Source organism: Zeugodacus cucurbitae, chromosome 6 (genome assembly GCF_028554725.1).
Source record: "Zeugodacus cucurbitae isolate PBARC_wt_2022May chromosome 6, idZeuCucr1.2, whole genome shotgun sequence".
NCBI lineage: Eukaryota > Metazoa > Arthropoda > Insecta > Diptera > Tephritidae > Zeugodacus > Zeugodacus cucurbitae.
Genome location: NC_071671.1, coordinates 8337288 through 8363179, shown reverse-complemented (window position 1 = coordinate 8363179; position 25892 = coordinate 8337288). Strand labels below are relative to the sequence as shown.

General features: G+C 34.9%; 2 protein-coding genes across 3 annotated transcripts; one reads left to right on the top strand and one right to left on the bottom strand.

Annotated features, from left to right (window-relative positions):
• The first annotated feature begins 524 nt into the window (after positions 1–524).
• Positions 525–23717, top strand: LOC105210360 (kinesin-like protein KIF12). 2 transcript variants are annotated; one of them, XM_011181257.3, is made up of 10 exons: positions 527–2207; positions 12448–12619; positions 12737–12964; positions 15406–15546; positions 17971–18112; positions 21718–21954; positions 22009–22618; positions 23098–23212; positions 23279–23505; positions 23581–23717. In XM_011181257.3, exons 1-10 carry the CDS (start codon positions 1909–1911, stop codon positions 23591–23593), a joined length of 2184 nt encoding a protein of 727 aa, XP_011179559.2. In that variant the 5' UTR covers positions 527–1908; the 3' UTR covers positions 23594–23717. The 2 variants fall into 2 exon arrangements, with proteins under 2 accessions (XP_028894938.2, XP_011179559.2); XM_029039105.2 differs by lacking the exons at positions 23098–23212; positions 23279–23505; positions 23581–23717 and adding an exon at positions 22766–23027 and having other exon boundaries at positions 525–2207.
• Positions 23718–24901: 1184 nt separating this feature from the next.
• LOC105210359 (chromatin accessibility complex 16kD protein) lies at positions 24902–25508 on the bottom strand. The gene is made up of 2 exons (XM_011181256.3): positions 25283–25508; positions 24902–25224 (listed from the first exon to the last, which is right to left on the bottom strand). Exons 1-2 carry the CDS (start codon positions 25385–25387, stop codon positions 25000–25002), a joined length of 330 nt encoding a protein of 109 aa, XP_011179558.1. The 5' UTR covers positions 25388–25508; the 3' UTR covers positions 24902–24999.
• Positions 25509–25892: the final 384 nt, after the last annotated feature.

The following is a 25892-nucleotide window of genomic DNA, read 5'->3' as shown; positions in this document are numbered from 1 at the left end:
AATAATGCAATAGGCAAACAGCAAGCTGACTTCAGATCTAACCGCTCCTCTGTAGATCAAAATAACATCTTTATTGGCCACATGTCATCCACCTTGAATACCATATCCGGAGTTCGACGGGGTTGTCTCATCGTTCATTTTGTTCCTCATCGTTCTTGAGGACGTCATGTTCAAAGCCATCGACCGAAACAACCGCGGTGTTAGATGGAATCTTACTGGTCACCTGGAGGATCTTGACTACGCAGACGACATATGTTTTATATGTTCAAAGGAATCTGACATGTAGAGCAAAATCAATGACCTCAAACAAATCTAGTCCGAAACTGGATGTTTCAAAGACCAAAGCAATGAAATTTAATGCGCGTAGCAGAACTGCAGTTATCAAGAACGTCAACTCTTTTTCATGCCTTTCTTTAAGGAAAATTTCAGGGTCAAACACAATCCAAAATCCATAACTTTGGACGATCTTCTGTGAGCATAGAAGCCAATAATCGAGGAAACTTGCAGGCGTAACTAGAGTTGGATTGGGCATACTTTGCTGAAGCAAACGGAAGAGATCTACGGACAAGCGATAGAGTAGAACACACAAGGCAGCAGTAAGCGCGAGAGGCCTAAGTACGCTTGAATATGAACTTGAGTCTATTGAGGAACCCAAACCAACTGAAGCGCTATCAAAAATTCGTGAATTATAGAAAAATTTTATTGCGGACCTATGCAAGGAGCCAGAGTTCAGAGTTAACAGTTTGAGATCACTCTTAAAATTTTAGATGGGTCCATCTTCTGTTTGCTGCTCAAAGCTTAGATTAGAGATGTGAACATATTTATGCATTGACCTATAGACAAAAAGTGCTCAGACAATTCTTAAAATATGTGACCCAATATGAACGCAGATACAATCTGCAAAGTGATACAAAAAACATTTGTATTTTCCGTTGTTTTTTGCTTATGTCATTTCTTCTCTGAACATATCCTGAAATTTCCTTGAAGTTTCATCAAAATCGGTTAAGCCGTTTTAAGGAGTTCTTTCAACATATTTCTTAAAATTTCTAGTTTATATTAATTTATTTAAATTTTTTTTTTATCATTTCATATTATCGACTTTTTGGAATTTTTAGTGCAATTTTGGCTTAACTCTGAACACAACAGGGAATAACCTTGAATATAACGTTGCTGAATTTGTAGCACAGACACTAAGTGTATGCTCTCATTTGCACTTTTCTCTTCGGAGAAAATGTAGCTAACGGTCAAGCTATGACCACTATGTCATTACAACGGTCGAAATGGTCGCGTATTGAAATTACCATAAATCTCCCAGTATCACGCATTAAACGAAAGGCACTCATTGGCGCGGGTGACCGTCATAGACGTATGTACAGTTAATCGGCGATTTTAACGAACACATTTCAAATAAAAAGTGGTAGTGCCACGCACCGCGTCCAGTTGGTATTGAGATTGCGAAGCACAAACATCGACGGTTGACAAATGACCGCTAGTTTGTAGTACAAATGAGCCACACTCAGTCCAGTCTCATAGTTAAACAGTTATAATAGTATTAATACATATGTACATACAGGGGAGCTTTACCACCCCGCTGTTGATTTACCACATATAAATTTCAGTGATTCTGGTGTTAATAAGGTGCAAAAATTTAAAAGTTTGCCTCAGATTGCAAACGAAAATAGTATATGATATATAATTTTTAAACGGAAGTGAATTAGTGTAAATGTAGTGAAACGGAATTATGGCGCCTGATTTCACCATCGTATTGAGACAGTGGAAAGTGAAAGTATTTGAAAATGCCATAGAAATCGATTAAATATATATGTTTTATATGCATTAAATGCGGCTAATCTAAATATTTATAACTTTGATTAACAAACTAACAATACTTTGAAAACTCGAAGAAACATGGTGACACGGGCATCCAGTGTGCCCCATTTGAATAGCAGTGGAGGCAGCAGCAATGAAAGCGCCGCCGGTAGCGCTTCCGGACCTAGTGGTCGTAGAAGTCGTCCGCCCAATTCGCGTACACGGCATGTGGGCAAAAGCGTCACGCCCAAACAGACGCGCAGTACACCAGGCAGTATGCCACGTTCTCGAAGCCTCACACATGGTATGCAACGAGTGACTCCGCAAAAGTCCTCCAATAGTTCGGGTAGTGTGGGTTCGAGGAACACTCCGGTCTTTTTGCGTTCCAGAGAGAACGAGTGAGTACACTTCATATGTATATTTAATATTTTATTGAAATTAATGAGTCCAAAGGAAATTCTAAATGCAACAGCTATTGACACATTTCATCACTTAACATGCGTTAAAATTGTGTCGTCAGAATAAATAATTTCATAATAATCTGCTGGTTCCCACTGTAATCAATATGAAAATCGACTACGTCACGTTTAAACACAAAGAATGTAATTACTTATTAAGACAATAAATATGGATAGGTGGTACATGTAGCAAAATATTAACATTTAATGGCGATATTACTTGTCAACCAAGCATGTAAAAGGGGGCTGAGTTCAGAGACAAGACAAATGGGAATTTTCAGTATTTTTTTTTGTTATTCAATCATGCTATTTTACAAAAGTAATAATATGGCATTATTACACAATGTTTTGACTTGTAGTCACGAAAATTTGAAGAAAAATAGTTTATAATTTCCAAAGTTATAGCTGTTGGTGTTGACCCAGTTAAAAAAAAGGTCCTTGCGGTGACAATCATAAGTGCTTAGAGATTCGTCTCAAATCAATTACTTTTATAAATAGATAATCCTGGGTCTGATCGAATCTTTTATGTTTTTTTTGTAGATTTTTGGAAAAAAAATTCAACAGTTTTTTATCTTAAAAAAACGAAATTTTTGAAAAAAAAAAATAAACTTCAGTATCAGATCAGGCTCAGGATTATTATGTATTCTAAAAGCTGTAGAAATTTCATTAAAATCTACTGAGCGATTTTCGAGTTACAGTTGTAATCAGTTCAAAAAATACAGGTTTGAGAAAAACGCATTTAATGTTTCGCACTAGCGGTTTGGAGTGCCCGAGCGCTCTTTTTTATTTGCCGAATAACTCGAAAAGTGATTATCGGATCAACTTCAAATTTTCAGAGTATATTTATACCCTGAACAGGGTATATTAAGTTTGTCAAGAAGTTTGTAAGGAAGCGTCGGAGGCCCTATAAAGTATATATATAAATGATCAGTATGTTGAACTGAGTCGATTTAGCCATGTCCGTCTGTCTGTCTGTATATATACGAACTAGTCCTTCAGTTTTTAAGATATCGTTTTGAAATTTTGCAGATGTTATTTTCTCTTTAAGAAGCTGCTCATTTCTCGGAACTGCCGATATCGGACCACTATATCATATAGCTGCCATACAAACTGAACGATCGGAATCAAGGGCTTATATGGAAAACTTCCGCATTTTACCACATATCTTCACGAAATTTGGTGTGAGCTATTGTTCATAGAAATAATTTAATCTCCGAAAAAATTGTTCAGATCGGTTCACTATAGCATATAGCCATACAAACTGAACGATCGGAATCAAGGGCTTGTATGGAAAACTTCCGCATTTTACTACATATCTTCACGAAATTTGGTGTGAGTTATTGTTCATAGAAATAATTTAATCTCCGAAAAAATTGTTCAGATCGGTTCACTATAGCATATAGCTGCCATACAAACTGAACGATCGGAATCAATGGCTTGTATGGAAAATTTTCGCATTTGACGTGGTATCTTCACGAAATTTGGTGTGAGTTATTGTTCATAGAAATAATTTAATCTCCGAAAAAATTGTTCAGATCGGTTCACTATAGCATATAGCTGCCATACAAACTGAAAGATTGGAATCAAGGGCTTGTATGGAAAATTTTCGCATTTGACGTAGTATCTTCACGAATTTTGACATGGATTACTGCTTAAGGTAATAATATAATTTCCGAAGAAATTGTTCAGATCGGTTAACTATATAACCTTAATGTTTCTAGCAAACAACCCGGCTAAAAAGAATTAGTAAAATGTTTTCTTTTTTTTACATACTTTTTCTTACGTCTTTAGATTTGCTTAAACACATAGTTACTAAAAGAAATACACCTGTGAAGGGTATATTAGCTTCGGTACAGCCGAAGTTAACGTTTTTTCTTGTTTTAAGATATTACACTTAACGAAAATGTAAAAAAACAAAAATTGATTTTTTGAAAATCCTTACTACCCCTAACATCTTAAAGGGTTAAACATTAATATTCTAGAGCGTCTGAAGACAATTATTCTACTCCGATTTTGATATAATTATACTATTTTTAAAGATATACAAAAATAAAAATTGACAATGTCCCACAAGTAACAATAAGTCAACACTGAATTCCACAATCGAAAATCTGGGATCGAAACATTCTGGGAGAACTCTCTTATTTGATCGATTTTTACAAAATTTGTTTAGTACAAAATGGTCTTTAAAACAACCTGATTAATATTGCCTGTAAATAGAACAAAGCCTTTTAGATTTTTGCTACGAAACTTTTGGTTCCATCAAATCCTGAGTTATAAGGTTCTACGGGGTGAAGTTGGCAAATATACTTTGTATGTATTAGATGTTTGGAATTAGTGAAAGCATGATAATTTTCTAAAATATCCAACTAAAAGCTCGTTAAAAAGAATGGAAATTGTTGAATACGTACATATATACATACTAGAGCTCTTGGTATTCGACTAACCGAATTAAACGGATAGGATCAAAGGCTGCTTGAATCTCAAACAATTTTCATTTAGTCAAATACTCGCAGCAGAGCAACTATTCGAATAATCGTAGTTGGACGACTATTCGGATAGTATTGATCGGTTAATATTCATACGAACGGTTACAAACCGGACATTCGAATCGATTTTCGGGTTAATTATATTAAGATTTTTTGATTACTTACCGACGAATTGAATTATGAAATTTGTAAATTTATGATTTTCACTTTCAAGTGGGGTTTTTTGAAGTACTTATATACCCAGCCATGGATTGAGAATACCTCTAAAGCAAATGTTACTTAAATTTACTTGTGTCTTTGAAGACTAAACATGTTTTTCAAGTAATTGACTACGGCAGCATATAAGTATGTCTAATCGCTTAAATGTAAGGAAATCAAAATCTATGCATACAAATGTATGGTTCTTAATGAAAATATATTTAACTAATTTGGGTTAATTTTCTCAAAACCTACGCATATACATATGTGGGCATGCTAAAAAAATCATTTACATTTCAAATTCCAAAGTCACTTTGAATTGAGTTCATTTGCATGGCATTGCCACAAAAGACCATCAGTCATTTTTCTGTGCGCTGAGGAGTTACTTTCTTTAATTATAAAATCGATGGCGTTCCAAAAAATTATAGGCTAAGGGTGAAAACTACATACAACTAATAACGTCAACAATATTAGTCTTATCTGTGTTCGCGCTCATTGGTTCTTCTTGTCAAAGCACAACGTCTGACACTTTACTCTGTGCTTCCACCCCAACAGCAACTCCCTTAACCAACTTGCGCTGGTTTCTATTAGCTTTTGGCTAACGCGTGTTAGTTTGTGTTTACAAATCTCTATATGCATGAATGTACATAAATATAAATATATGTATGTATGTTCCCTAACGTATGTGCATGTAAGGAGGAAATTATATGAAATTGATTATGGTGTGGATGGTTAGTGTTTTTATTACACTTAATTCAACTACTCATGACCAAACTGGAAATTAACCAATCACCAAGAAAATAGGGGTATATTCACATCTACAAAGATAAATATGTGTACGTAGATATTCAAATTACTAATACTACTCTGAAGTGAAATTGGTCAGAGAACGTCATAGTAATTTTTTTTCAAACTAACTGGAATATTTGTAGAGATCTGTTTGCATCCCAAACTTATTCTCAACTGAAAATGTAACTTTTTGAGCCGAATTCCCGACAATTGCGGGAAATTTTGCTTTTCTTTTTTAATTACAAGAAAAGTGCGCCTGAGGCTAATCGTCATTTGTAACCGTTTTTATACAAAAACAAGAAAAAACGTTAACTTCGGCTGTATCGAAGCTAATATACGCTTCTCAGGTGCATTGCTTTTAGTAACTATGTGTTTAAGCAAATCTAAAGACGTAAGAAAAAGTAAGTAAAAAAAGGAAAACATTTTACTAATTCTTTTTAGCCGGGTTGTTTGATAGAAACATTAAGGTTATATAGTTAACCCATCTGAACAATTTCTTCGGAGATTATATTAATACCTTAAACAGTTATCCATGTCAAATTTCGTGAAGATACCACGTCAAATGCAAAAATTTTCCATACAAGCCATTGATTCCGATCGTTCAATTTGTATGGCAGCTATATGCTATAGGGAACCGATCTGAAAAATTTTTTCGGAGATTAAATTATTTCTATGAACAATAACTCACACCAAATTTCGTAAAGATATGTAGTAAAATGCGGAAGTTTTCCATACAAGCCCTTGATTCCGATCGTTCAGTTTGTATGGCAGCTATATGCTATAGTGAACCGATCTGAAAAATATTTTCGGAGATTAAATTATTTCTATGAACAATAACTCACACCAAATTTCGTAAAGATATGTAGTAAAATGCGGAAGTTTTCCATACAAGCCCTTGATTCCGATGGTTCAGTTTGTATGGCAGCTATGTGATATAGTGGTGCGATATCGGCAGTTCCGACAAATGAGCAGCTTCTTGAAGAGAAAAAAACATCTGCAAAATTTCAAAACGATATCTTAAAAACTGAAGGACTAGTTCGTATATATACAGACAGACAGACAGACGGACGGACAGAGAGACGGACATTTCTGAATCGACTCAGTTCAACGTACTGATCATTTATATATATACTTTATAGGGCCTCCGACGATTCCTTCTAGGTGTTACAAACTTCGTGACAAACTTAATATACCCTGTTCAGGGTATAAAAAACTTAAATTTATAAAACAAACGGGGGAAGCAAAGTTGTAGTCCTAATATAATCGAAATTCAATTGAGTAATTGTCCTTTAATAACGTTCCAGTAAAACATTATTTTCGCATCCTTAGATAGCAGATGGGCTCTTAGCCTTATCGTCGAAATATCGAACATATTTTTAACGACGGCGATACACCGGTAATAGCTTTTCAAACTTTTCGAACTATTACTGTGCGAATAGATTTTCGTTTCAACGTAAAACTCAATCTCGGCGTTTGCTTCTTATCAAGGATAATTTTCTTTCCAGCGTTACTTTCCTTGACGTCTGAAGACATCAATAGTGACAGAACGCCTAGACCAATTCAAATAATTATACCATTGATTTGAAACACACTTTATACAGTGCTTTCGTATACCCAAACAATTTTGAAGAATACTTTTGATATTAGAGTCCACAATAAATTTGGGCTTTAATATCTTACACCATAACAGCCTATTTTGATCGCTAATACTGGACAATACCACTTTTTGGTATCAGCAGAATTTTTTTTCATTTCCATCCAGCTTTTTTACAAAATTCTATTGTGAATATTATACACTTGTTTCTTGTATAGGTTATAGGTTAAACCTTATTGCATAATATATTTTCAATTCGGAAGTATTAAACTAAAATCGAATTTGACGGTATATCCAAATCGGCTATCACCTGAATATATTATTAATAATACTTTAATGTTAAATTCACCATTTAATTAGTTATTTACAAGTATATAAGCCAATTGAATGCTCTTGCATAATATATTGAATGAATATAAAAAAGTTCTGGCATTGCAATAATTAGAAGCTATCAGATTGTATTTTTACGACAAAGTATACAAAGTAATGAGCTCAATTAACATGAAATTGTGTAACTCTTTTATTTAAACGTTTCATACTTAGGACAAATAAATTGGTGTCCGTTTAATACAAATATAATTATATGATAATAATAATTTTTATGTTGATTATTGAGTGTGATATACCAGTACATACTCGCGATATATCTATTTCATAGTGGGTAACAGTTTTTCATCAAACGGTTGTTTATAACAGTAATTTTAATGAGATGGGAAAATGTTAAAATAAGAAAAAATGTTCTCTAGTTAGATACGATAAACAGTGGAACTTCCATAACTCGAACTTCTATAACTCGAAGATCTCCATAACTCGAACTTTAGAATTGACAATAGTAGTCAAATTTCATACAAATTACCTTCCGTAACTCAAACTACCTTAATTCGAAGTTCTCCATAATTCGAACTCTTATTTTTACAGCTTTTTGAACAATTTATGCTTTAATAAAAATTTCTATAAATCGAAGTCTCTCTAACTCGAAGTTTTTTAGTGGATTATGGTGATTCGAGTTAGAGAAGTTCCACAGTATTATTAAAATATATTCCATGTGTTCTATGAATACTTTTGCAAATTTGCAAAATCTAATTTTCCAACCCAGTTATCAAGGAGAACATATAAACATTAATTCTAAGAGATATACCCTTTGGAAGCTTCCCCATCAGACCACGTCAGTATGAATATACAATGTTGAAAGCGTTCATCTCAAACCTTAATTTTTCAAGTCGGCGGACACGATTTTTCGAAAAGTTATTAAACCATTTTGTTCAAATTTTGCACACATCTTTGGAATAACAATATCTAGTTACTGAACGAAGTACCTCGATATACGAGTGCCCCAACATACGAATATACGAGTTTTTCGAGATACGAGCCGACGAGCAAGTTACGAGCGAAATTCGAAATACGAGTTTGGTTCGGTCAGAGGAGGAGGTTATTTCTACAAGTGAGATAAAGGAGATCTTAGGAATGTGGGATAGACTTTCACAGTTCGTGGAAAAAAACATCCAGAAAAAGTTGCAACAGGTCGTGCATCTGACCTTTTTAATGACACTTACCTAACTCATTTCCGGAACAATCTGAGATGGAGGAAGAAACAAACCTCCTTGGATATGTTTTTTTCTAAACGGCCTACAGGTGAAAGCGAGAAAACTTTAGCGAAAAAGGCAAAGACCAATGAGGATATCTAATTTAATTCTTTACATACTCTTTTTTGTTTTTGTGTAATAAATATTTGATATTTATAAATACGTATTATTCAAAACCACGTAACAAAAATAACTGGGGTGACATTTTGGAGGTTGGCACGGATTAATGGTAGTTCAATTGTTTTGTATGGGTAAATTTGCTTCGAGATACGAGTAATTCAAGATACGAGCATGGTTGCGGAACGAATTGAACTCGTATGTCGAGGTACGACTATATAATATTTTATATGATCCAATTTATGGCGTAAATTTGACTACAAAGTGAGTTTTTTCATTAAAATTATCTCAAAAATTCAAATTTCAATTTTATTTTTTCTTGCATTCATTAACTAGATTTATCTATGTGCAATCGAAATATCTTTTGTTTATTGGTTTTGGATAAATAAATAATGAGTTATGATGTCCACCGCAACACCTTTTTTTGACCCGTCATGAGAGATAAGGTGCCAACGGAATTTATAAATAAAAACTTCAGAAAATATTGTTTAAATATGTATCTTTGATATGCTAATGTGTTTAAGTGAAATATATAACTGTAGATAAAAAAAACATTGTAAAAATACCCTTGCTAAAAACCGCTGAAACCCACCTAACTCCTTAACTTCTATACAGTTGGTTGCTCACTAGCTTGTAACTAGCTCGATTTTTCACAGAACATATATGAATTTATACGTATATTTATATAAACAAAATAAAGGCGTTAGTTTGTTGGTTAAACAAATGATAAATAAATAATAGCTGAGTAAAGCTAAGGTTAATGAACCACATTTATAAATACTAAGAATGATTTGTTTTCTTAACACCTCTACTAACGTGTTTTGGTCATCAAATAATTGCTACTAACAAATGGTAATATTTACACACCTAGGACATATTAATAGAAAAACTTTACAATACTCCATTTAATGATAATAAATTATATAATATATTAAATATTAATTTTCAAATTATTTTTTAATATTAAAATTAAAATATTAAATATTAATTTTCAAATTATTTTTAAATATTAAAATTAATGGTGAAGAAAAATATTCCATTTAAACAATTAAATAAACTATTTATTTCTGTTGCTCAATTTGTTTAATTAAATGGTAATTTAAGAGTAAATCTAATTTCAATAAAAATGTGAATGTTACAATTATATTTGGTATTGAGGTAGACATAGAGTTAAATATTATATATAATATCAAAACGATCCGACAGACGAATGCTTCTCTCACCTAGAAATAGTCGAAATTGGGCAAGACTTCAAGATTTCGAGATATGAAGATCTCAGTGTATATGACTGAAGTAAGTAGGATGGTTTGGTGGCGAAAATGAATGAAATCCATAAATTCCCCCATCCACACTATATTAATTATAATGATTTGCATTATTCTAATTAACTTTATGTCGAAAATATCCGTCAATTTGTAAATGATCTTAATACAATTGTGTGGAAACAAGTTCACGAGTATAGACCTTCACCAATCTTAAAATAGTTAATTTTCATCCTTGGTTCTGCGGTTGGGTTATTAGAATGTCGATTATTTTCTTTTGCTGGGAGAAACTAATTGTCTCACAATTTCCTTAATACAATTTCTTCATAGTTGGCAAAGACCATAAAGGAAATAGTCTGTAGGAACCACATATTGTCCAAGTCCTTATCATCCATTTCGGGCCAAAAACATTCGGTTATCATTGAGCGGTAGCGATTCCCATTCACAGTAACGTGCCGGTATTGACCATCATGGAAGAAATACGGCCCAATGACGCCGCCGGCCCATAAACCGCGCCAAATCGTAAGTTTTTCGGGATGCAATGGTGACTCACGGAGTACGTGCGGTTTTCTGCCGGACCAATAACGCATATTTTGCTTATTGGCGAAGCCATTCAGCCAGAAATTAGCCACATCGCTGAAGATGATTTTTCGCTGAAAATCCGGAACATTTCCAAGTTGTTGCTCAACCCAATTCAATTATACGACTATTCTGTTGGTCAAGCGGCTTCAGTTCTTGCTTCAATTTGATCTTGTAAGGATGTAGGCCAAGATCTTTTCGCAAAATTCGACACAACGAAGTCACAGAGACACTTGAGAACGACGTGTGAGAGACTGATTTGGGGCTTCCTCAATTGATGCGCTATCGGCAGCAATATTCTCGACACTACGGGCACTTCTTTGTTGCACTGGCACGGGAAAATTTTGAACGGTGCCTGTAGATTAAAATTTTTCCACTAGACGCTCAATTGTTGATCTGACCGGACGATTATGACGACCATAAATTGGAAGTTTACGCTCTTAAAGTTGAGGCCATTGACTCCGAATTTCGGTAGTAAATATTAATAGTTTCGACTCGTTGTTGGATCGCATATCTTTCCATGACGAAATGGCAAACCTTACTAAAGAAAAATGTCATAAGAGTAGAAAAAATATGGCGTCATTTGCTGTCCCTATCGGTCTGCTTTTGTAGCATCCCTATTTAAGAACCCTTTATTTGCCAGAAGTAATGGTTTACGCTTACAAATTATTAACCTATACTGAATTTGTAGAAATGTTAGATTAAATCCCAATTTAACGCAGTCTTACTTGGCAACATTGTAAGAATGAGGTGAACCGCACTAATGTATGGTAAATATATTCTTAAATACTCATTACTACTAAGTGCTTACCTAAGTCGTGATAAATTCAATATTTACTACGAGTCATTTATTTAACAAATTAATGAATTTTGTTGTCAAAATATACATACTTAAATGTACAATGTATTGCATAGGTGTAAACTCACACGCACGCAATAAAGCAAAAAACAGCAATTCAAGTATTTTAACATCAATCTTAAAAAAATAATTAAAGTAAAACTCATTTATAAAATGATATTTTCGTCACTAACAATGTATGTATGTTGTAAGTGTGCAAACATAAAACGTACAAATTCACACAATCACGTAATAAACGAATCCGAATTGGGGGTGTTTGCGTGTCACTAGCTTTAGTTTGCCTAATTTATACAACTGACTAATACGTATTTACTACGTACTAGTACATATTCTAAATTAATATATGTATGTACATGCGACTACACCGAGGACCCTTTTGCTGAATAGCAAATAATTGCGATAGTTCTTCACCCAGCCCAACATAGAAAAGGTAGTCCATGCCGTACATGTTTTCATACATACATACATACATATATACATATGTATAGTGGGAGGTATTTATAGCGCCAACGCACCAGGCGTCAATGTTCAACGTCAAGTTCAAGGAAATATTGTTTGTCCAAGGTTATAAGTCAAGTTCGCGCCTAAAATCTTACTACAATTAAACAAATGCTTAATTATTTACAACGAAGTCAAACTCTCACTACCCATACACATTAACACATATATACATACATACACATGTTAATGGATTTATTGCGATTTTGCAGAATTGGTAGTGCGGATACATTGGAAATTGTGGCCTCAAAGTCTACTGGCAGTGAACCCTCAACACCGGAGGACAACATAAATGTTGTGGTCAGAGTGCGACCGCTTAATGAGAAAGAAAAACGTGATAGATACGGCATGATTCTACAGTTCCCTGGAAATGGACAAATCATTGTAAGTTTTAGTACTTCTATACAACAAAGAATCAAAACAAATATGTATGTTTATTGATTAATTGTGCCTAAGCTCAATATTATATATGTATATATACTTGTTTAAATACATTCATAGATTGAGAGCAGTGAAAGCAACAACAAAAGATCACGAAATCAAGAAAATGTACATGTTTTTACCTATAACGTTGTATTTGAACCCGGTGCGACTCAGGAAGATATTTTGGATTATTCGGGTATTAAACGCATCATCGAAATGGCAATCGAAGGTTTTAGCTGTACTGCATTTTGTTATGGTCAAACCGGCTCGGGCAAAACTCATACGCTAACTGGACCACCTGATCTAGTAAGTAATTATATGGAAGCTCTTAATTTATATGCAAAATTCTTATTATGTTACTACCCGCCCAGCTGTTTTGATGAGTCTGGCAGCCTCTCCATTGACATGCTGTATAAGCCTCAGTTCGTGAGACTTTGACCTCCAATCATATTTTTATTTACTCTCTGATAATATTCATGTTCACATAACGGTTGTTTGTAAGTCATACAACGAAGCGAGTTAGCTATAGGGCTATGATCAGGATGACGAGTAGTAGTCGGATGTCTGTCTGTCAGGAATCTGTCGGTTTCTCTGCCCGCAACTTGAGTAAAAATTAAGAGATCTTGATAAAACATGTTACACATGTACCTTGACACTGCCGGACGGTTGCTATTTCAAATGGGCGAAATCAGACAATTACCACAAAGCTATAAAGCTCTGTCATGATTGGGAAGGACCTCTCCGAGCCGTTCGATACCAAACGAGGTTTCAAACAAGGTGACTCACTATCGTGCGACTTCTTTAACTTGATGTTGGAAAAAATAATACGAGCTGCAGAGCTAAATAGAGAAGGTACAATCTTCTACAAGAGTGTACAGCTCCTGGCGTACGCCGATGATATTGATATCATCGGAAGCAACAACCGCGCCGTTTGTTCTGCTTTTTCCCGCATGGATAAGGAGGCGAAGCGAATGGGTCTGGAGGTGAATGAGGACAAGACGAAATGTCTCTTGTCATCAAGCAAACAGTCGGCGCACTCGCGTCTTGGCTCCCACGTCACTGTTGACAGTCATAACTTCGAAGTTGCAGATAATTTCATATACCTGGGAACCAGCATCAACAACACGAACAATGTCAGCCTCGAAATCCAGCGCAGAATTACTCTTGCCAACAGGTGCTACTTTGGACTGAGTAGGCAATTGAACAGTAAAGTCCTCTCTCGACGAACCAAAATCAAGCTCTACAAGTCGCTTATCATTCCCGTCCTGCTTTACGGTGCAGAAGCTTGGACGATGTCAACATCAGATGAGACGACACTAGGAGTTTTCGAGAGGAAAATTTTGCGCAAGATTTATGGTCCTCAGAACATTGGCAACGGCGAATACCGCAGACGATGGAACGATGAGCTGTACGAGTTATACGACGACATTGACATAGTTCAGCGAATAAAAAGACAGCGGCTACGCTGGCTAGGTCATGTTGTCCGAATGGACGAAAACACTCCAGCCCTGAAAGTGTTCGATGCAGTACCCGCCGGAGGAAGCCGAGGAAGGGGAAGGCCTCCACTCCGTTGGAGGGACCAGGTGGAGAGCGACCTGGTTACACTTGGGATCTCCAACTGGCGCCGAACTGCGAAGGAGAGAGACAGGTGGCGCATTATCGTCGATTCGGCTATAACCGGCTAAACGGTTGCAACGCCAATCACATACATAAGGAGGCGAAGCGAATGGGTCTGGAGGTGAATGAGGACAAGACGAAATATCTCTTGTCATCAAGCAAACAGTCGGCGCACTCGCGTCTTGGCTCCCACGTCACTGTTGACAGTCATAACTTCGAAGTTGCAGATAATTGCATATACCTGGGAACCAGTATCAACAACACCAACAATGTCAGCATTGAAATCCAGCGCAGAATCACTCTTGCCAACAGGTGCTACTTTGGACTGAACAGTAAAGTCCTCTCTCGACGAACCAAAATCAAACTCTACAAGTCGCTTATCATTCCCGTCCTGCTTTATGGTGCAGAAGCTTGGACGATGTCAACATCAGATGAGACGACACTAGGAGTTTTCGAGAGGAAAATTTTGCGCAAGATTTATGGTCCTCAGAACATTGGCAACGGCGAATACCGCAGACGATGGAACGATGAGCTGTACGAGTTATACGACGACATTGACATAGTTCAGTGAATAAAAAGACAGCGGCTACGCTGGCTAGGTCATGTTGTCCGAATGAACGAAAACACTCCAGCCCTGAAAGTGTTCGATGCAGTACCCGCCGGAGGAAGCCGAGGAAGGGGAAGGCCTCCACTCCATTGGAGGGACCAGGTGGAGAGCGACCTGGTTACACTTGGGATCTCCAACTGGCGCCGAACTGCGAAGGAGAGAGAGAGGTGGCGCACTATCATCGATTCGGCTATAACCGGCTAAACGGTTGAACGCCAATAACATACATACATATAAAGTGGGAGAGAGGGACATATTTGGATGCAATTTTTTTTTTCGAAAAGCGGACGTGGCTCCGCCCCCAAACAGGTTTTTTGTATATTATATATCTCGTAAACTACTAAAGCTTACTAAACACATTTCGCTTCAGTAGTCCATTGAAGTTACAGTGTTACCCGCATGTCCTATTATTTCTATATCCATGTCGTTATGTCAAATTATTATATTATAGTTATAGTATTACGTAAATATTGCTAATATTGTTATTATGTTTTCTTTCTTTTTTTCTTTCTTCTTATTATAGTTTTACGGCAAACCAAATCCAAACGATCCTCGACACGGTCTCATCTTCCGGTCGTTTTTGTACCTCTTCCAATTGATAAAAAATCGAAAGGACGTAAATTATGTATTGAAAGCATCTTTTCTTGAAATCTACAATGAACGAGTAAGTCTCTGATCATATTTCAATAATGTAAAATAATCAAGTAAAATAAAATTACGGGTCCCTAAAATTAGATAATCCTCAAATTTATAAAGATTAAGGGTGTATTCTATTTAAAAAAAAATAATAATAATAATAACAAAATGGCGTCGACTTGAAAAAAAAAATTTTTACCCAATTTTTTCGACCTTTTCGAATATTTTAAAAATGCTTCAAATCAAAATTTTTGGAAATCCAAGGCAGACACCATAGAGCATTGTATAAAGAAGATATATACCAAATTTCAAAGGAATCGATTCAGTAGAACTTGAGATATCATGTCAACCACCTCAAAAAAGTAGTTTCGAGAAAAACGCGTTTAATGTTTAGGAGACCGCTCGGCCGGCTCGGACGCCAGGACACAAAATTGGCTGTATCTTCAAAAATAAGTCGAATTTTGAAAAATCCTTCCAATCCAAATCCAAAAAAAAATCGATTTTTTCAAAATCCTAGACCAGAAGACCTCCTTAAAGGCGTGTAAAATGTTTCGAAATGTGTAGGAAAGTCTGTGTGTCCAAAAATACAAAGCGTAATTCTGAAGTGATACTTATCACTTAATTCCCTAAGGTAGCTTACATATTGACCCATATTCGACAGAAAAGCAACCGATAACGCAGATATCTTGAAATCCAGTTTATGAAGATAGACAACGAATGAACGTAATCGGCATGGCTATGGGTGTATTACACTATACAGCAAACTTTTTTCTTGATATTGGACCACATCAAATTTTTTCTGGAGATTGAGTCATACATAAGTAAAACAAGTATATTCTCCATTTTATATAATCTATTTTTTTATAATCCGATAATCTGTTGTGTTATGTTTCCACAATTTTTTTTTTTCGGATAGCTCTAATAGTTTATAAGATACGGACATTAAACATCTGGGGGACGTATACGTATGTAAGAAGTTGAAGTAATTGGGTTTTAAAAATGCAGAACGCATAACATTCCTACGTACACAAGTATGAACGTTTGGGTTTTCACTTTTTAATTTCCGAATATGCTTTCGTAGTGCTCCTATGAATGTATATATGTACAGATATTGTCGATGCCAAGGCTTTCACCCCACCACAATTAGATTGCATATCGAAGTGACAAGGCGTGTATCCGCCAAAGTAAACACTGAATTTTAAATGCCATGCAAAATGAGTCAAATGGACAACGGTTTTACTGCTCTCCTTGCTACCGTAAATAAATCACCAGTGTCTCACGCAAATTGTCAATGTAAATAACGGATGACCCTATGGTCAGTGACTGCACAAAATTGTACTCCCTTCAATGCATTTATTGGTTATATATGCACAAGCACATGTCCCAAAGCTTCTATGCAACAATAATTATTTAACTTCTACCCAACAGAATGAACTGTCGCAATTTACAATGGGGAGTAGTACCCAGAGTACATCCAGTACGGTCAAAGAATTCAAAACCTACTTTTCGCAATTAATTTATTTTGAAAAGAAAATATATGTAATCGGATCGTAGTCACGCCCACAAAACTATTTATATACACAACAGCTGCGTAAAGTATTTATCGATATCATTTCATAAGGTCGTAAATTCCCAGTGAGCTCTGTCATGTCCTAGATAACATTTGTCTAAGAAAGTATAATGCAATCCTGTGGCAAGAAATTATGAAATGGGTCCAAACACACCTTTAGCACTCCAATTGTACTTCTTTCTAGCTCTGCCAGCCTATTTTTAACCTTCCTAGCGCACTTCTAACGCTCCAAACCTCCTTCCGGTTATCCATGTACCACATGTACCATATATGTACGATGTATCTCTGAATATTTTTACACATTGGAGAGAAACGAAGTTTTTCAATTATACTCTCATGTTTAATATTCTCTAAATAATTCATACTGTATCTTGCCTTTCCATTTTTATAATGACAAGAACACCAGTTATTGTGACGACACGTGATCTGTTGAATGTATGTTGATGGCGTGACACTGATTGTTGAAAATAGTTCTGGGAAAGCTTAACTAAAGGAAGGAAATTCAGTTTTCAACATAAGGCCGTATATAGATATGGGGTTCTTACAAATCACTGTATAGAATATAGACCACGACTACTCTAGCTGATTCATAATAAACTAAATAATTCTAGTTCAAGTACCGACCACTTTGGAAACATAAAGAGTCTTATATGTATATATATTCAATTGCTATTCCTCTATCCAATTTATTTTGTTCACACGAACCACTTTATTGTATTTGAATCAAGAGTAAATTAGTGTAAATTATATATCGTTGAGTATATAAGACCAATATACATATGTAAATGCTATATATGTATAGTCAAATATTTACTTAGATGTACGTCTTAAATCTTAAGTAATGCAAATGTAATTATGTTTTGTAACGTTTTTATTTTATAGGTAATTGATTTATTAAATCCAGGATCAGCGAGAAAATCGCTAGCAGTTCGCTGGTCAAAAAAGTCTAGAGGGTTTTTTGTAGAGAACCTTTTCACCGTCGACTGTGAGGAGTTAGATGACCTGTTGGCCGTACTGGAAGAAGGCAAGTAAAATAATAACACCAAGGGTGTTTGTTAATTATATATTATTAAGTAAAATTTGTAGATTTAAAGCAGGTCTTTCGAACAAAATGGTATATGGTGTATATAACCCCCGCGATTTAAGTGAAATGTAATTCTACATATTGTATGGACATATTTGATACATCTAATCACCGATATTATTCTAAAACAGGCCGTAACTCTGTTACGCTTCTTTCTTTGTTGGAGAAATTCTTGCGGGTACAATAGAAACCGGTTTTCCAACTGAACCGCCTATTTTACGGACTTTAACCGATCCCCGAACCGAAAAATTTGTATTTTAAAATGCGAAAACCGAACCGACACCATTCAAAAAATCTTACGGTTCAGTGATACTCATAAACCGGTTGAACCGGTAAAAGTTTTTACCGATTTAAAAGAAAATACTAAAAAGCAGTTATCAATTAAAACAAAAAATTAATAAAATAAATGTATCGACGGTATCTTAAGGGGCTATACCAGTGTAACTCATGAAAAATTAGGCGATTTTCGTGAATTTTTTAAAAGAAAGTACTAGATTGATTGTTTCGAAGTTTTTTACCCATAATAAGGTATATTTTCAGCTACTTTTTAAAATTTTGTCTTTACAAAAATATTGAAAAATATTGCTGTGTTCGTAGGTGCAAAAAAGAGTTCCCTAACTGCTGACATGGTTTCGGCCGAATGAGTTGCTGAAACAAAAAATTCAAAAAGGCTATTAAAGTTAAATATATTTCCTACACAATGAAAATATCAAAAATTGACAAAATGGCGTAGTTCTGAAAAGAAAATCGTTTTTTGTTTCTATTTTTTAAATGCTATATTGACAATTTACAACCAATCAAAAAGATTGTGGTCATTGTATAGTAAATATATTCAAGAATACTCAGTTTAAATTTGAAGTCGATCGGTCAATGTATCGTTGAGTTATGATGTAAGCAATTTTGAGAAATGCTGTCATTCAAAAACTATTCAAGATACGATCTTACCGCTTTAACAGTATTTTTTTTTAGTTTATACTTAAGCAAAAAATAAAAACAAAAACAATTTTTTGAAAATGTCCAATGGTATAGCCCCTTAAGTTTGCACCCGAATATAGTGCTCCTTACTTGTTTAATTAGTTTGCACAATTCGAAATAGCGTGCCTTCTTTGCATTAAACACATTGCACATACTATTACGAGAAATATGGATTTTCTGTGAATATTCACTATGCCGCAATAATTGACAGGGCCATGGTTATCTAGTTTGCTGATTGTAATATGGGATGCATACTTTCTATTAGGGATGCGCTTTTTTTAATGCCAAAACTACATTGAACGAATTATGCGGGAGAAAAAAATCAGTTATATATAAGGAACGTGTCTGGTTTTTATGTCTAGAACGTAAGGCCTAATGAGCTCTTGTGCACAGATTAGCTGACACCATACCCCATATAATTTAATATAAGGAGAATAAATCTTGTATCACCAATATATCATAATTTATATATGTCACTGTGGATTTTGAAGGTCAACAAAATTCATTTTCAAATAAACCAACCACTTAACCTCACAAAATTCTAACCAACATTAATTTTATGTGTAGTTAATAATAGTAAATGGAATAGGCCCATTCCGCTAAAAAATGTATATCTCTTTAACTACTTGAGTTAAGCTTTTTTTCGTAAACCATTCTATTGATTTTTGAACAATATTTAATGAACTGGGACACAAGGTTTTATGGTTCTAAAAGACACAAATATCTTTATATCCTTATGTACACATAATTGCTAAATTCGTTTTCGTTCAATGAGCCAATTTGCATTTTTAATTTGGTTATTGATTACTTTTTTACATTATACATAGAGAATTTGTCTGTTGTTTATTTTTGTTATACAAAGGCCGCTCAGCATTTATAACGGTTATAATTGGCCAGGGCAACGCATACAAATGCCATAAGTATATACATATGTACAAATATACTTATACTTTAATATTTGTAGTAATTATTATATAATCGAACCATTCATGAAAATCGCTGAAAACTGCATTTGTAATCAATATTCTTCTAAATTAATCCAATTCCACTTTTCAATATAGTAAAGGGTGATTTTTTAAGAGCTTGATAACTTTTTAAAAAAAAAAAACGCATAAAATTTGCAAAATCTCATCGGTTCTTTATTTGAAACGTTAGATTGGTTCATGACATTTACTTTTTGAAGATAATTTCATTTAAATGTTGACCGCGGCTGCGTCTTAGGTGGTCCATTCGGAAAGTCCAATTTTGGGCAACTTTTTCGAGCATTTCGGCCGGAATAGCCCGAATTTCTTCGGAAATGTTGTCTTCCAAAGCTGGAATAGTTGCTGGCTTATTTCTGTAGACTTTGGACTTGACGTAGCCCCACAAAAAATAGTCTAAAGGCGTTAAATCGCATGATCTTGGTGGCCAACTTACGGGTCCATTTCTTGAGATGAATTGTTCTCCGAAGTTTTCCCTCAAAATGGCCATAGAATCGCGAGCTGTGTGGCATGTAGCGCCATCTTGTTGAAACCACATGTCAACCAAGTTCAGTTCTTCCATTTTTGGCAACAAAAAGTTTGTTAGCATCGAACGATAGCGATCGCCATTCACCGTAACGTTGCGTCCAACAGCATCTTTGAAAAAATACGGTCCAATGATTCCACCAGCGTACAAACCACACCAAACAGTGCATTTTTCGGGATGCATGGGCAGTTCTTGAACGGCTTCTGGTTGCTCTTCACCCCAAATGCGGCAATTTTGCTTATTTACGTAGCCATTCAACCAGAAATGAGCCTCATCGCTGAACAAAATTTGTCGATAAAAAAGCGGAAAAGCGAACACTGATTTTGGTAATAAAATTCAATGATTTGCAAGCGTTGCTCGTTAGTAAGTCTATTCATGATGAAATGTCAAAGCATACTGAGCATCTTTCTCTTTGACACCATGTCTGAAATCCCACGTGATCTGTCAAATACTAATGCATGAAAATCCTAACCTCAAAAAAATCACCCGTTATAAACCAAAAACCAATATAAATCGAAATTAAACTTTACTAAATTCCTTCACTGAATGTGTGGCTTCGGTTATTTAAAAAATTTTGAAATCTGTCAATTTGACCTCAATGCCTATTGATAACTTACTGAAAATATGGATAAATCTCTCAGATATTATATAGAAACTCAGAGAGAATCTTTTTATTCTAATAATATACTTCTGTGCCAAAAAAAATTGTTAAATCAGGTCCCCTAGCCTATGCCTAATATTAAGATTTTCAAACCTCAGCTGAAAACAAGTTCTTGAGGGCTGATGTGGAGAGACGTTGATGTCATCTGTTTGTCACTTGAACTGACAAGCTAAGACAAAACTTTAGCCGAAATCTGATCGACTTCATTGCTTGATTTGGCCTTAAGCAGATTTATATATACCAGGGTTGCGTTTCGTGAGAATATGCTTGGCTTTTGTTAAGGGACCCATCGGTTATCTTATGGTATATACATACCATATTATGAATTAATCCTCCAAGTATGAGACGATGATTCGAAGTTCATCTATAACTTTAATTAATTACCTGTGTTTATTCGTTTCAGGGATGAGAAACCGTGCTGTTGGATCTCATGCTATGAATGATCACTCGTCTCGTTCGCATACCATGCTTACTGTGCATATTATTTCAGAGCAGCAAACCGATGGTGGCGTGTTTATTTCAAAGCATGGGAAAATCAATTTTGTAGATTTGGCTGGCAGTGAACTTACCAAGAAAACGCTCAGTGAAGGCAAAACTCTGGAAGAAGCCAACAACATAAATAAAAGTTTGATGGTTTTAGGTAAACTGAATAAATTGTAACTTTGCGGCATAGTCTGATTTCTTTCACTTCCAGGTTATTGCATTGCATCATTAAGCGATGGCAAAAAGCGATTCGGTCACATTCCCTACCGAGACAGCCAACTGACTAAACTACTAGCCGACAGTTTAGCTGGCAACGGTGTCACACTGATGATCGCTTGTGTATCGCCCGCGCAATATAATCATGCCGAGACTTTAAACACCTTACGTTATGCGTCCAGAGCCAAACGTATACGTACGAAACCAGTTATTATGATGGATCCACGCGAGGCACTTATACTCAGTCTAAAGCGTGATATAAACGCTTTATTAATTGAAAATGATCATCTCAAATCCGCACTGAATTTGCATCATGAATCGCACAAGACAGTGCACGAAACTCAACAAAATGGCGAGTTATTAGAAATGCATCTGGAGCGTGTTGCCACCGGTGGCATGCCAGTACCAAAGGTCGATTTGGAACGCCTGGCAGAGCTGGATGGTAACGAGTTGGCTGAACTAGTCAAGTTATATATGCAAGAGAACGAGGCCTTACGTCAGGAAAACAATCACCTGTTTACAGTGCGCGAAACCATACTCAGGGACCAGGAAATCGTATGTCGTGAGAATGAACGATTGCTGAAAAAGCTTGAGGATGTCAATAAGTAAGTGCACAACATATTTTATATGAGTCTAAGTATATTAAATAACACTCATTGATATACAATACACATACATATATACATATGTACATGTCGACGTATTTTTCTTCTATGGCCGTGCTCATTGTTCTTCTTCTCCTCTCGTTTTAGATCGAGATTCGAGATGTCGAGCAATGAGTCGGACACATATCAAACAGCCAGTAGAGCATAAATTACCTAAAAGAATGATGAAAACGCACAAATGTTTTAACATAACCATATCATATATACTTTCTAAGGAAAGAAAAAAAAACATGTACCATTGCCGTCTGTTATTTGTGTTTTTGTGCAGATGTTGTTTTATAAATCTGTATGTGTGTGTGTATTTTTTTAGCTGTTTTTTAGTTTATAAGAAATAAAGTAACTGTATTTAAAAAAAAATAAAAATTTGGAAATATTAATTACCTTCAAATTTCAAATTATGGCTTATCACTCCTCTCAAGGGTTTGCGTGCGCTCACCTCTCATACCCGCACGTTCCGCAATAACAGCCGACTCGGGCAGTGGCACAGCAGGATCCGAGATTTGGACAAATCCTCACGATGTACCCATACACGAGGTTAGAATGAAATTTAAACTGTTATACAAATACAATATAAAAACTCATATTTTTTCTTGCAAACAGCGTCCTGCTGAAATGGAAGGCAGAATGTCAGAGAATAAGGATAAGCGCTCCGATGAGGATCAACGTATAATCGATCAGCAGCGCATTGCAAAGAATATTATGTTGATGGCCAGTTCATTTCAGAGCAAATCTGATGAAATAAACAAAGAAGATGGTCAAAAATCCGAAGAGAAGAAAATATTTCAAAATGAGAAACCGAAAACACCGCAAGCCGATTACATGCCGGAGTAAGTTGTTCGCTGATTTTCTTTTTATAACAAATTAATTGGTGTCTTTTTACTCTTTTTTGTTCTGGATTGCAGCATGCTTATATAAATATTTTAACTGTTATCGATTTATGTAATATAGATTGTGTATAAAATGCTTACATCCTCTACCAAGTACAAAATAAGGAATACCTGAAACTACTCAAAAGTTACATACATGCATATATATATTTTTTTTTTTATATTTAAGCAGGAAAGATCTGAGATTTGAAATAATCTGGAAGTTATAGACACTTGCAAAAATGTATACTAAATATTAATAACTTAATTTACATTATTTTATTTATTACCTTCGCTTTTCGAAGTATATTTTTATTAATATACATAAATCGAGCTTTAAAGAATTTAGCACTTTGAGCATATTAACCAAACTCTGCAGAAATCAGGATAGAGCCATCTGTATTTTGGATTTCGTTTCTGAATATATAATTACAACTGTTAAATGAATATTCAGACAATGATAAACCGAAACACGAAGCTCAAACTCACGAAGTACGTAAGTAGATATGAGTATTTCGAAATCATTAAATAAATGAAATTGTTTTTGTTGACATGCAATTTGTTCTTTCATTTCTTCGGGTGTAACTAAAGCTTAGTGAGGTGACGTTTATATCATGTAATTTTGTTAAATTTGAATGGTCGGGCATATTAATTAGTCACTTAGCATTCATGATTGAAGCAACAGGGCCTGGATGTGATGAAAAAGTGATTTTGTGAGATAGTCCATGGTTGACGCGTCCCAGTTAAAACCGACGATAGTGAGGTGATACTTCTGCTCAACTGTGGATCCCACTAAAAACCAAGAATCGCTATAAAATTCCTAATGGAAGAGAAACATCATTTTACCAAATGAATGAACTTTTCGCATTAAATATAAATATAGCGAGAATCTTTAATATATCTTTGAAAGAAAAAGGTGAATTCATGGAACAACTTCGACAAAAATTGCAGTACTATTAGTACCATATAGATTATAGAAAACAAGTTACGTTCGCACGTCAAAATGAATTGTGCAATAAAAACTATAAATTATTATTTAATGACACAACTGGAATACAGAAACACATAGGAGAAGATTTTGATGTCGTGTCTTCGTACGTTCTAATATTGTGCCTTATGTAGAAGTTGCTTTAATTAATAAACTGCAGATTATATGTACATAATTTAAACTTCTAAGCTTCGTGATGAAGTTTTTAATGAAAATGAAAAGCCAGATCTGATTAATTTCAATTACCGTCTGTTTCTCGTAATGTCCCATAATACATAGTAGCCACAACACAGTTAAAGGTGTCCGACAAGCACTAATATTTCCAACCGATTTGCTTTGATTTCATAATTCAATGGGAATCCGTATAGATTACTTATAAAACTCTATTGTCTCTTATTATTCGTTTGTATTCTTTTATAAATTAAATAGTAAAAATTCTTTAGGTTTAAAGTTTAGGTTCATCGAAATCACTTGGACGGCCTTTCATCCTCACTCTCGGATGATGAATTCGCATCTCCCAATTCCAGTATTTTTTTGAAATCTTTCACTTTAATTTTAGCCGGAACTATTTGCAGCAAGAATTCCAAATTCTTCTCCTTTTGCACGTATTGTGATAAGTGTTTATATTTAAGTGTGTTATCGTCCTTCACTCTTCCGTAAGCTTCCTCTGTTAGTTTTTGAATGAACATTTCCTATGTACACAAAACGATTAAACAATAGTAGTAATATAAAGTGCATATGTTTACTTACTGTAGATTTGGTCATCAGGAAAAGTACTTCATTTGATATTTGTCCTGTATTTAAGGAACTCTTCATAATTGTCCTGATGCGGCTTAATGGGAGTTCAGTATCCATGATTGCAGCTTAATTTATGAATTAGAACTTTACTCCTGACTAAAACCTTTACCGCCAATAATTTATCCACAAATAACAATACAATACAAACAATGTGTGACAGTTTGTTTTGACAGACAAAACGGTGTAGCCACACTGAGGAAATAATTCAACTTATATAAATTAAATGGTTGCATTTTTCGCTTTTATTGTAGACTATGCATTATTTCGCAAGGAATGCAAAACGGGTTTTTGTATTATACTGTCGTTGATATTTATAAGTAATTGAAGCATAAAAACGGAATAATCTTTTATATATATAATTACTCTGGCAATTTCTCTCAAAGTTTATAAAACAATTTCATGGCCTTTGTAAATATTTTTTCCTGATTCTATATATAATACATTTCTTTTTTATGTCTGATATCTGTGTTACTTTAGAGCTTCTTAATCTCAAAAACCGAATAATGACCAAAATTTTAAAAGTATTCAAAAACAATTTTTTATCCATTCACAATTGGGTACT